General features: G+C 41.7%; 1 protein-coding gene across 1 annotated transcript in view; it reads right to left on the minus strand.

Annotated features, from left to right (window-relative positions):
- Positions 1-7,548, minus strand: part of LOC117347237 (neurotrimin-like) — a 751,522-nt gene extending 743,974 nt beyond the window's left edge. The window contains exon 1 of the mRNA XM_033917886.1: positions 7,269-7,548. Within this exon, the coding sequence (XP_033773777.1) occupies positions 7,269-7,435 (167 nt within the window). The 5' untranslated portion in view covers positions 7,436-7,548. The remainder of the gene's footprint in view (positions 1-7,268) is intronic.
- Between the last annotated feature and the right edge of the window lie 6,203 nt (positions 7,549-13,751).

The raw sequence follows: 13,751 nt of genomic DNA on the forward strand, positions 1-13,751 counted from the left end.
CTTTTATTACTGACATAAAAGTTGCTCCTGAAGACATAAGGGCTATCAGGGTGGTAGATAAGTGGGTCTAGGGGATTCTGGAGGTGGTTTGGGGGGGGCTCACTTTGACCTATAAGGGAGCTGTAGTGAAGAGAAGACATGGCACCCTTTTTGTGAGGTTCACAGCAGTGCCCTGTAAGGTACCCCACTATTTAGGTGGCACGTCTGGGTGTTCAGTCCATCACTTTGCAGACCCCTCTCACGTCCAACAGGGCTTGTTTTTGGCGTTTTGGACTTAGACGAAAAGTTGGACGAAAATGTGGTATAAAGATGGATGATTTAGTGACTTGGATAATCAGATCGGCAATTTCCAAAACAAAAAAAATTGTGGACATATTTTTCGAAAATGTGTCTTATGCTGTTTTTTTACTTTGGACAACTTGCAACTTAGACGGAAACAGACTTAGACGTCCCTTTCGATTATGCCCCTCTGCGTGTTTTGAACGTGAACCCCTTAGTTTAGCAGCCAATTTGGGCCACATAAATAGCAGGCCTATATTTGACTGCTGTTAACTGGCTAGTGCTGAATACTGACTTAACAGCAGCCAAAAAAAGGCTGGATATTCAGTGCTAGTCACCAGAAATGGGCTTGCATTGAATATCAGGGCCCACTGCCAGCTGTGGGATTTAGCTGGGCCCCTTTAGATATCGACCCCTAAGCTTACATAGCAAGCTCAAAGATTTTACTATGGCTAATAATGTACAAGTTTACACACAAATACACACAAAATCACAATTCTGATTATCATTGCTGTCCAAGATGCAGATGGTCTGGTCAAAAAATGATTGCAGGTGTTCTGAGTCATAATTGTAGGTCAGCAAGTTATTTTGTCTGACTACATAGTTTTCTGCAGAAATTAGAGCTCTTCCAGACTATTATTTTGCTGATCTACCTACAAGTATGATTGACATCATTTTTTCACACCACCTGTACAGGTACTACCACAGCCAAAACCATCCCCAAAATTACAGCATGTGTGTAGACAGTAAACGATCTGCAATGAGTGCCCTCTGGAATTAGGCTGGCAGATTTCTTTCCTTAGTGTCAAGGAGATGGATGTGATAGGGCTAGGATGCTTTGCAGGTAACAGATGGAGATGTAGCTGCTGCAGCAGAAGGCATTGTGGGAAATGTGGAGTACAGGGAAGGAAAGATATGAGAGGAATAACACGAAAAATAGAGCAGACATCAATGAAGGAGAAGCAAAAACACAAAATGGAGTTGAAGATTTCTATATGGTACTGCCCGCTATGGGCTCCTTTTATCAAGCAGCGGTAGAGCCTTTTATCGCAGGACGGTGAGGTAAATGCTCCGGCGATCATTCAATTTCTATGAGCGTTGAAGCATTTACCTCGCCAGCCCGCGGTAAAAGGCTCTACTGCTGCTTGATAAAAGGAGCCCTATTTTATTTAGTGTACACTAAATAGTATATGTTTTCACTGAATAGCCTGTTATTAATAATTAGCAAGTATTATCTAGCAGTAATGTACACTGATCTGTGATAGTACACAATCAAGTTGATATCAAAGCAATTTAACCAGCCAGAAACAACTCCTGTTTGGTTAACTTGCTTGTTCACAGCCAACCAGTCCTTTTCAGTGGCATTTAACTGGTTAATGCTGCTGAAAATCTCCAATTATTGCATATCTTAAAATTGGTCCTTTGGGAGTTGTTCTAACTAAATGCCAATATTCAAAACTTAACCAGCCAGTGTCACTGCATAAATTGGTCCACATAAAAGTCAATGCTATCTTTTTACAAAACCGCGGTAGAGGTTTCTACCATGCGCAACTGAGGTAAATGCTCTGATGCTCATAGGAATTCTATGATCGTTGGAGCATTTACATCATTGGCCCATGGTAGACACCTCTACCGCAGCTTTGTAAAAGCCATCGTTTATGCGGTGCCCCATAGCCGGTTAAGTGCTAAATATTGCACTTAATCAGCTCTGCTTTAGCCATGTCCACAAACCTATAAAATTCAATGCCGAAACCCAGACATGGCATGGCATTGAATTTTCAAGTGTAACCCCAGTGGCAGTCATCAAAACCCAGCTTATTATTGACCCCAACATTAAAAGTAAAACAGAGCAATGCAAATAAATACAGTATCATTTCTAACTGGCTATCCTCTAACTAGCTAGTTTTGAGACAGGTCAATGGTGGAATGGTAGCTAGTTAACAGCATTATTCAGTCTGCTCACCTGCACATTCAATAGCCAGGATTAGCTGAGCCCAAAGCTGGAAGCAGCTTGCAAGTCGCTTACCACTGCAAGCTGAATGTTGACCCCATAGCGACTGCATTATCCATATATTCAATGTAAGTACCTGTAGGGATATTGGTGCTGACCCCTAGTGGTAGTACTACAAAACTACTACAGGGTAACACCGCCATTTTGGATACAGAGTGATCCCACTACCCTATCAGTGATCACTCCAGGCAGTCCTAGGATTGCCTAGCGATATGAGGGAGCTCAGGAGAAAGGGACGGAGGCATCCGTTTCTGCCAGTGTAATGCGGGGATCAAAATGGGGGGGGGGGGGGGTCAGAACTGGAAGCCAGAGAGGAATCAGTATGTGGGAGGGTGTTGGTGAACTGAGTGGAGAGATCATACTCAGATATATAACGCCCGTGCCCAGCCATGGCCAGACATTCATTATCCCTAAGTTAGCTGGTGACTGTCAACACCAAAAAAAGAAGAAAACCGCTGACCACTACTGGCTAAATATTGACTAGAATGTTTCTAAAACCACATTTTGGCTCATTCAGCTTCACTATGTATAACCATTTAAGCTACATGATCTGCATTCCAGACATAACACCAGTACAGAAGAAGGGGAAAGAACTACCACTGAGCACGGAAAATAAATTAAAGAGATGGGGGAAGGAATAGTGAAATCATGGACTACGTTTTGGTGCGACAACAGTTCTAAGATGCTGTTTTTCTAGGAGCTCTGCAGAGCACAGCCTCATAATGAAATGCACAGGCACACTGAGCTTCCCTGATAAAGGAAGTCTCATTTTCCCTTTTTAAACTAGCACCACACGGTGAAGTCAGGAATAAAATAATTACCAGACCTTCTCATGACACTAGGTAGTTAATATACTTGGAGGACAGGATGGCAGATATAGCTCTAGGATATAGTACTGGAAAGTGAGGATTCGGAATGTATCAAGTACACAGTATCAAGTACACAGTTCCTGTCCACTGACAAGAGCACTAGACAGCTTCTTATTATAAGCAGAAATTACCTTTTACGCATGCCTCAAAAACATGTTTACATATTCAAAGTCCAGCTCATTTCTTCTGCTGCTATTGTTTTGTTTTTGTTTTTTTAAAATTTTGGTATGAAATCACTTTTGCTGTGGGCACCCACTGTTTTCTGGTATTGATGTTTCTGTGTTTTCATTGGCAAGGATGCCTCATTGTTGGCTTACTGTACACAGATCATCATCTTAACTTTAATCTTTAATTTCTTATATTCCACACTCCGGGCCAGATTCTTTAATTAGTGCCTAAAAAAAAAGATAGATGCCTATTGCATGTCAATCACACTTAGGCAGCATGTTTAGTGGCACCAAACTTAAAACTTAGGCACCTATAATATAGGCCAGGGTTGTAGGTGCCTAAGTCCTTTAGAAAATTACACCTAGCGGCACCTAAACCTTTCCCCCCCCCTCTTTTTACAATAGCGGTTTTTAGCGCAGGCTGGTGTACTGAATGTTCTGCACTGCTCCTGATGCTCACAGGAACTCTATGAGTGGCGGAAGCAGCGCAGAGCATTCAGCTCGCCAGCCTGCACTGGAAAACACAATCGCAGTTTTGTAAAAAAGGGGGGGGGGAGAGGTAAAGTTTTTCTCCACTCCTAAACACACCTACGTTGCCCCCTCCTTTACAAAGCCACGCTAGCATTTTTAACACCGGCCATGGCGGTAACAGCTGGGACGCTCATAGGAATTCTGTGAGCGTCGGAGCTGTTACCTTGGCAGCCAGCGCTAAAAATGCTAGCGCGGCTTTGTAAAAGAGGGGGTTGTTGTTAGGTGCCAATAGGCGCAATGCAACATGTGCCTATCAATTGTAGAATCACACCTAAGAAGAAAGGTGCCTATCTCCCAATTTTTAATTTAATTATGAGTTCTTAACGTTCATAATTGAATTCAATTTACTAACTATCTTTAAGCACCTCATAGAATTTCCCTCTCCTATTTTACATTGATCAGAACATACCACAAAAATAAATTGATATCTACAATGAATCATACAATGAAACATACAATGAAAAGCCCCTTTTATTAACCGGCATAAGAGGTTTTTAGTGTGAACTGGTGCAATAAATGCTCTGATGCTCATAGAATTCCTATGAGCGTCGGAGAACTTACCTCAGCAGCCTACGCTAAAAATCTCTAGCACAGCTTGATAAAAGGGGAGTAAATAAATAACTACCCAAAAAAGTATCACATAACAAAAACAGTAAGAAGAAATAAATATGCATATCATAAACATCTGAAATACAATAGCAGATAAGGACTGTAAGCTTCATTTAGAGCTAGATTTTCTAAAGTTCATACCGTGTTGATCTGTGCTATTAATAAACAGGTCCCATCGCATAAAACAGGACCTGAGGTAAATAATACAAATACATACAATTTAGAGCATGGTAAAGTAGTAAGGCTATGAATATGCATGAGAGAGATTTGCATGTCCACTACCTCCATAGCATTCCAATCTCTCTTATGCATATTCATTAAAGATGTTCTAAAAAGCTGGCCTGTTTGGGGCCCTTGAGGACTACGGTAAGCATGGGAATGTGGACAAAACTGCTGCATGGTCTACATGCCTAGTTCTTGAGGTCTCATTTCATAGAGCTTCCAGTGCTGACTGTACCACTTTGCTAACCCTTTCTTGAATCTTTTCTACTTTGCTTGCATCCTCTGTGAGTTTTATAGTCACTGTATTAACTGTACAGTTTCATGCCACATTGTACCTAATCACTGATATCCCCACCCACAGTTTTTGAGAATTCAGCAGCACAAAGGTTTGAGCTTATCTTCATAGCAGGCTCTTCCACAAATATTTCAAACCTGCTGACTCACCAATGAAGGCAATTTCATGATTAATATTTTTTAAATTTCATTGTTAACAAACGTATGCAAGTTCACTGTTTATAGCAAAGGTGATGTCAGTGATATACAGATACAAAAGATATGGGGAAATCTTGCAAAGTAGTGTTAGCAAGAGAACAGGAGGCCCTAAAACAGGGGTGGGCAACTCTGGTCCTCAAGGGCCAGAATCCAGTCGGGTTTTCAGGATTTCCCCAATGAATATGCATTGAAAGCAGTGCATGCAAATAGATATCATGCATATTTATTGGGGGAAATCCTGAAAACCCGACTGGATTCCGGCCCTCGAGGACCGGAGTTGCCCACCCCTGCCCTAGAAGCTGCTGGTTTTGAGGGATCTGTCCCAGTGTGGCAGTCTGTAGTGCAGTTGCTCTGCCTTACCCAGTGTATCAAATTAATGTTACTGTCAGTCTTACTGTAAACCCTAGTTGATATACACTACTGTACTGTCTGCTGTGAAAGGCACAGACAGTTTCTTTCATGTGGGGTATATTTAACAGTGAAAACTATTCACAGCATGGAGAACATATGCCCATGTATCCTGCAGAACTGAAATCTGATTCTTACCACTGGAACTGGTATTGCCTTAGCAAACCTCAGACAGCAATATGGACCTGGAAGGATGCAAACCTTTAGTTCTCTTCCCAACAGCAAATGGCAAGAATTCTATTTTTCCCTCCTATTGGAGGAACATTATTATTCCATAACATTCTAGCCTCATGCCAACCCTGCACACACCCCTACCTCTAGGCTCCTGGGCACTGTCCATAGCCTATTTTGCATTGAATACCTCACAAAGTACATCATATTTGTAGATGTTCCCACAGCTTTTGGTCAATGGAATGAGTTAACATGCCTTTCTCAAATTGACACTCACCGACAGCCTGGCTTAAAATCTGTCACATACTTCCTACTTCCTGAATGACACCTAAGCCCCTCACAGTTCTCATGCCTTCAGCCATGAAACTGTATGCCACCTTTTCCTCCAAGCACGCCAGTGCACCCCCTTGCATTCTCAGTATCCCTAGGCAACATAAAACCTTGCCCTCTATGTATAGCACTTCCACATTATTGTCTTGTCTTCAAGAATCCTCTTTCAGCACTTCCTCACTGATCTAGAATCCCTGGCATAGGATAATGGGTTCTCCCACTACTACCACCCCACTAACAGAGGCAGCCCTGGATTCTAGAATTGCTCACTAAGACTATGTGAGAAGATAGGTAAACAGTCCCCTGAGGTTTTGGACAAGAGTATTCACTTCCAGTCTTCAAGTGCTACAAATCTATCTGGTTCTCAGGAAGAGTGTTTGGAGATTTTGATCTGAGTTGAGAGACTAGAGTTCAAATCCTACTACTCTCCTTATTCCTCTTTTTAATTTCAAGCAAATCATTTGGCTAATGTTTTTATTCAGTTGCTCACTGAGACTGCAAGCTCTTTGAAGTGAGTGGGCATCTTTATATGATGTGTTGCAAATTTCTGTGTTATGTTTAAATCCAGAGAATATCTACCTACATTTGGTCTGCAACGTATATATATGTTTTGGTTACTCTGAAAACCAGATCCTATTCTGATTCATGAAGGACATGAATGAATGAATACCCTCATCAAATGTACAACATGATGCATCTGAACCTTCTGTAGCACCTGTCCAAGTCTAGGCCTTAATATCTTGCCCTGAGTAGTATCATCATCTGGTTTGGGGGTGGGGGGATTGCCTTGTGACATATTGTACAAGTATTTTAGATTCCTAGCTATCCTGCCTATATGGCCTCGAGTCCTATAATCCCAAAGCAATATCAAAACACATCCTTTCCTCAAGAGCAGCAAACTCATAGATCCAATGTCTCAGCTGAGGTGACATTTAATTTTCTATAACAAAGTGTATGACTGAGATATATAATTTCATGTGCAGTTCTTAAACTCTCATGTGCTAAACTTAGGCCAATATGGTGGACAAGTTAGGCTGCCACAAGGCTAATAATACTTCCCCAGGGTCTTGCATGCAATGAATATAGGCACTCAAAGTAGAAGCACAGTTATTTCAGTGTATTTCCCCTCCCCCATCTCCTGTTAGACTTCCAAATACATGTAAAGGTATTTCTTCTTACCTGAGAACGGCGCTGTCCCCTTGTCTAACAGTCACATTGTCCATTGCCTTGGGGAAGGTGGTATCCCCACTGCGCACTGGCACTCCTGCGGGCACAAGGAAGAGCAGTCTGAGAGAGAGGACAGCCAGGCATCTCCAGGGCAGGACTAAGTACCCACCGATCCCCATCCTCAGCAGCTAGAACTTTATCAAACTACCCACACACGTACAGCCCTCCCCAACAGGGGCACAGGGAGCGTGCAAGAACACACAGCAATCAGTACGCAAGAATTCAGACTTTCAAAAGCTCCTCTAGGACAAATCCACCTGGCCAGAATCCAGACTAATATTCCCACAAATTAGATCACAGGATCCCCAAACGACATTTGTAGAGAGCCCTTAACACTCCTTGAGAGGCAGCGGACAGAAGGCAGAGAGGGTACATTGAAGAAAAAAAAAAAAGCCACAATCCGCCGCTGCTTCCAATCAGTAGTTCAAATCTTCCTGCATCTCACTTGTCAAAAAGCATCCTGGTGGTATTAGCTCGCTTTATTTATTTATTTATTAGCATTACCCTTATTATTTGGAGAGGGGGCGGGTTATGGGTAGGTATAAGTGGTCTTTGAAGAGCTCAGATTTACAAAGAAAAATTCCAACTCTTTAGTTCCTAACTCTTATGTTCCAGCAAGTGAAAATGAAAAGGCAACAAAATAAAAAATCAAACAAAGGAATGCAAAAGCTGAGGTGGAGAGAAAGGGATGGACAGCTACTTCTGTTGTGCAAGTTCCTCAGATCATATGTGACAAATCCCACAGCCCCACCTCTGCAAGTGCTGCCGTGTGCGATCCCTCGGAAGAAAGGAACACCAGCCCAGGAGCGGGCGATCCTCGCTGGAGTAGCTGGCTTTTCTCTCTCTGTCTCCCTCTCCCTCTTTCACTGCTCTATTATAGGAAGATGCAGTAAAGAGCTGGATGTTATATGAAGTATGAAGGAGAAACGCACAAACTCTGCTCTTTCCTCAGGTCCAACATCCCAGCTCTGCTCCCCTTCCTCCTAAGAACATCCAGGGTTGTCATGGCAGCAGCTCCATCACTGACCAACACTTTCTCTCCAGCAGAAAGACACACTCGGAGCAGACTTAGCGCATTAATCTCTCGCAGGATAGCTAGTGGCAGCTCTTCCCCCATGTTAACCCTTTCACAGCTGAGCTTAGGAAGGGTTAGGACATTTTAGCATTAACTCATGTCTTTTCTATTGCTTTCCTCTTATGTGGAGAAAAAAAAACTACAGGAAAGGGTTGTAAGTCTAGTAAATCAGTTTTCTGTACTGGGCGTGTGCTTAAATATCAAATGTCAATGTTTTAGTTTTCCTGGAATTTTAATGTTCTCTTTTTGCCAATTTTCTTCCTGCTTTTGATGGTCAGGAACATCACAGCTTAACAACAACAACAAAAAAGACAGCCAGCCTTGTTTTGGGTTTGTTTGTTTTTTATGCTGTCCAGGGTTCTGAGTGTCAGATGGCTTTTCACGTTTAATTCAATCAGGGCTGGGTTGGCAGGGCTGTCTTCTATGCAATTCCTCTATTTATCTTATACATCCTACGGTAACAGAACTACCCAGCTCAATTAACTCATACCATTGTTCCTCTACCCCCACCTCCCACCCCCACCCCTACTCCTATAATTAACATCCACTAGGCTAGCATACATAATCAGTACAGGGCAAGCAATGCTCGTTACCCATAAGCTGCTGCACTAATATTCTATGGTGTGCAGAATTGTAATACAGGGCATTAGGTATTATAGGTAACTGTATCATTTTATTCAAGTGGAGCTACTGAAGTATTATGTACCATTTCAAGTAACACAGCTTGTTGCATGATGAGTTTAGCCTTCCCACTCTCCCCTGAGCAAAGCTGGCCCAATCTATAAAAATGTTTATGACCTGTCCGTTTCCTCTTACTTCCTCCCACTCAATAGAAACCAGACCTGATATTCGGGTTAGGTAAACTCCAGTACCTATAGGAATGGGAAGCCAGAACAGTTGTGGGTTGTTTGGTTTTTTTGCCACTTTCAGTGTTTACAGGAATTTTCATTTCATTCAGGTTTCCTTGAATATTTGCAACAATATTATTGACACAGAGTGTTGTTTTGTTTTGTTTTTCTGTCCATTTTTGTGGACAGCCCATCCCTAGTGGAAACCAATCAACTTTGCTTTTATTAGGAGTCCTTAAACGAGTAGGCATGATATAGATTTGCATGCACGTTGCTTCATCTGCATTCAGATCTATCTCAATACAAGATTCATTCACTCCAAAAAGCCAAAGCCAATTGCCCCTGCATTCTATATATGCTGTCCAAAACTGAATGCGCAAACTGATAATAAGCAATAATTGAGCGCTAGAAACCAATTACTGCAGTTAATTAGCTACAATTAGGATTTGTGCCCACATCTTGCTAAGTGTTATGTACGATTGTGCACACAAATATTTTAGGGTATAACTGAAAAGGGGGTTTAGGTGGGTCAGAGACGCTCACTAAGAATGCATGCAGCATTACAGAAGTCGTGGCAGATTTCAGTTCCTCACATCCAAAGTCAAGCACGAATCCTGGCATTATGAGCTATTCTATAAATGGCACCCCACTTGGCATGCCATTTATAGAATAGCACTCAGAGCACATTTTTGGGGTCGCCAAATTTATTGAATTGGTGTCCATGGGAACTAGAGGCTGCCCACTTCTGCTGGGACCTGGGACCATGAGTCTTCATTCCTAAGTACCTAGGGATGTTTTGTTCATTTTTATATTCCCTCTCCTGATATAGCTAGTCTGGTTGTTGCATTGATGCTCCTGAACTAGTGGCCATTCACCAGGGCTCCTTAAAGAACTAGACAACCATGGGTCCTGAATCAAACCACTCGATGTAACCCTAAACTAGGGGTGTCAAATGTCGGTCCTCAAGGGCCGCAATCCAGTCAGGTTTTCAGGATTTCCCCAACAAATATGCATGAGATCTATTTGCATGCACTGCTTTCATTGTATGCTAATAGATCTCATGCATATTCATTGTGGAAATCCTGAAAACCCGACTGGATTGAGGCCCTCGAGGACCAACATTTGACACTCCTGCCCTAAACAATGACTTTGACTATACCCTGAAGATCTGTGAACATTGAGGCCTATATACAGAGCTGTTTGGCTGACCAGGAATGGCAAGAGGCAGTGGAACACATTTTAAGGATAATCATCTGAGCATCTGTATGATTAGGAGCTCACCAAATGCAGTGTAGAAACTCTGATAGAGATGAAGTAAAGTAAAAATACCTTTGAAAAAAATCCCAAAACTTATTTATTAGGTATGGGCAGCAAAAAATATTTGTTTTGTGTCATTTCTGGGAATGTTTGAATTGGAACCTCCTTGGTGATGTTACATAAGAGGAAGCTGAAAAGTTCTCAGCCCAACCAAGAAGAGGTTGATGTGGAGCTATGAAACTTTTCTTGACACTTTTCATTTCATATCATAACATTGAAATAAAAAGTGTCAAGAAAAGTGTGGAATAATTTGTAAGTTTCATGGTTCCCGATCATTCTCTTTTTGGTCGAGCTGAGAACTTTTCAGCGGCCCCTCATATGCCCCTAGTAGACTGCTTAAATCACTGAATAGAATGATTATGCCATATATTTCTAGAGCACGTCTTGCTTCTATTAGGGACTGCACATTTTTCTATATAGCAAGAAAATTATGGCATAGTTTGCCCATAGCATTCTGGAAAGATGAATCTTTGAAAAACTTTAAAAGGCAACTTAAGGCACATTACTTTCAACTGGGGGTATTTTTAGATTAAAAGGGCTGGACTTCAAATATACTATCTGATACAGCATGAATGTGATGGGTGGTTTTGACTGCTCTGTGTGGTTGTATAGTGACCTTTCCTATTTTAATGGAATTCTTTTCAATCTATTTTTATCATTTACTGATTATTTTAGAAATCACTTTAATCTTTTCTTTTTAGCTAAGCGGAATATAAAGCACTTTAATAAACATAAATATTTCATCATAGGAGCAAAGTCATTGAGTGTGTACTCTTTTGAAAGGTAGTACATTCTTTCTGAAGAAATGTAGAAAACTGGCATAGCCAGGCAGCCAATTTTTGGTACGCCTGAGCCCAAAGTGGCACACCTCTCTCTTTCCCTCCTTTCCTTCCCACTCCCACCCTCAACTTGTGCAGCAGCCTCTCTCTTTTCCTCCCTTCCCACCCCAACCCATGCAGCCTCTCTCTTTCCCTCCCTTCCCACCCCCAGCCCATGCAACCACTCTCTTTCCCTCCCTTCCCACCCCTTTGGCCTGCACAGCAGCCTCTCTCTTTCCCTTCCTTCCTACCCTCCCAGTTCATGTAGCATCTCTCTTTCCCTCCCCAGACCATGCAGCAGCATCTTTTCCTCCCTTCCCACACCTCCCCAGCCCATGCAGCATTTCTGGCCTTCTGTCTCTATATGCTGTCAACGACTGACCCAGAAGACTTCCCTCTGACACAAAATGCAAACACGTCAGAAAGAAGTAGGGGTAGGAACCACTGCTGTGAACAATGTGTGCATGCACAGAGGTTTGTACATATGTATATGTGTGTGCAATAGGCATCTTCTTTGCAAATAGTACACCCTCTTTCAAAAGATTACACACTATTATGGACTGATGATAAAATCATACATTTTCATGCTTTCTTTCTGCTTGCTTTCATTTGATAATGAGATGCAATGATGTGGGATATGTTTCTGAACATTTCCCATATCGATGCAAACGAATGCCCATCCCTAACATTTATACCAAAATATTTGGAATTATACACCAGTGGTTCCCAACCTTGTCCTGGTGGACCACCAGGCCAATCAGGCTTTCAGGATAGCCCTAAAGAATATGCATGGAGCAGATTTGCATGCCTGTCACTTACATTATCTGCAAATCTCTCTCATGCATAATCATTAGGGCTAGCTTGAAAACCTGATTGGCCTGGTGGTCCTCCAGGACAGGGTTGGGAACCACTGGTGTACACCACATGTGCTACAGAAAAGGTGAAAACTGGGCCATCCTTACTGGTACATGCCACAGACATAATCTAACCTCAAAATTATAATGACAAGGAAATTATCCACAAAGTACAGATGAGGTGGATCCTACAAAGTTCTGTATTTGCCTTTCCTGGGAAGGATTTTGTCCACTCTCTACCTTTCTCTCTCCACCATTTTACAAAGAATTTGTTTTCTTTAGTGGTGCTCTTGAATTTAGCATTGTAACATGTTCCTTAATGGAATCCTCATTTTGACTGACTGCTCTATCAATTCAGAGTTGTGATGGCCAGGAAAAAAACACTGGTGTCACACTTCCAGTCATACAACATGAATAAAATAAGTAAAAACAAACAGTATTGTAATGTCTTTAAAATGTCCATTAAATAGGGTATTGCAATTCTTCATGAATTGACCTAGAAATTCTAGAGCAGTGTCTCAAACTTTTTTTTAGCTCCAGCACACTCAGGGCTCCTTTTACAAAGATACGCTAGCGTTTTTAATGCGCGCTAGCTGCTACCACCTCCTCTTGAGCAGGCGGTAGTTTTTCGGGTAGAGCGCATTAATCCGGTGTGTGCGCTAAAAACGCTAGCGCACCTTTGTAAAAGGAGCCCAAAAGGAGCAACGGTTTTTCATGGCACGTTATAATTGAAATTGCAAAACCAACAAAATATTAAATTTGAGAGTTATTTATTAAAAGTTCTTAAAGCCATGTATGGGAAATTGTAACAATGGTGAAACTAAAGTAGATAGAAAAGAATTGCTAATCAATGCGATGGATGTGCTTGTTTTTGAGTGCAAATTAACTCAAAATGCAGCTCAATAGTTGACAAGCAAACACACATTTCATCATCCACCATTTGCAGTCATTCTCTTTTTTTTTTTTTTTAAATTTCTGTCAGAATCGAAAATCCAAGTTAGCAAAGATAAGATCCAAACAGTAACAAAGCCTTGATTGCTTTCTTGCTCAAGTTAGGATAATTACTGCATAAAAAATAAAATGACTTGCTATTTGTTTTCTAGGACTAATCACATCAAAGAATGATGTTTATCTGGGTGGTTGTTCCTTATGCATACAGACACTCATAACATTGACGGACTCTTGCGTGCATGACGTACATACTTATGAAGATAATTTTTTAAAATAAAGTAAAATTCTGGAATCTCTCTGGGCACACCTGGAATCTCTTTGGGGCACACAGTTTGAGAGACACTGCTCTAGAGCAGGGATCTTAAAGTCCCTCCTTGAGGGCCGCAATCCAGTCGGGTTTTCAGGATTTCCCCAATGAATACGCATTGAAAGCAGTGCAAGCACATAGATCTCATGCATATTCATTGGGGAAATCCTGAAAACCTGACTAGATTGCGGTCCTCAAGGAGGGACTTTGAGACCCCTGCTCTAGAGTATCCGAGGCATGGAGGAATCACCTAGTGTTTAGAGCA

Source organism: Geotrypetes seraphini, chromosome 13 (genome assembly GCF_902459505.1).
Source record: "Geotrypetes seraphini chromosome 13, aGeoSer1.1, whole genome shotgun sequence".
Taxonomy (NCBI): Eukaryota; Metazoa; Chordata; class Amphibia; order Gymnophiona; family Dermophiidae; genus Geotrypetes; species Geotrypetes seraphini.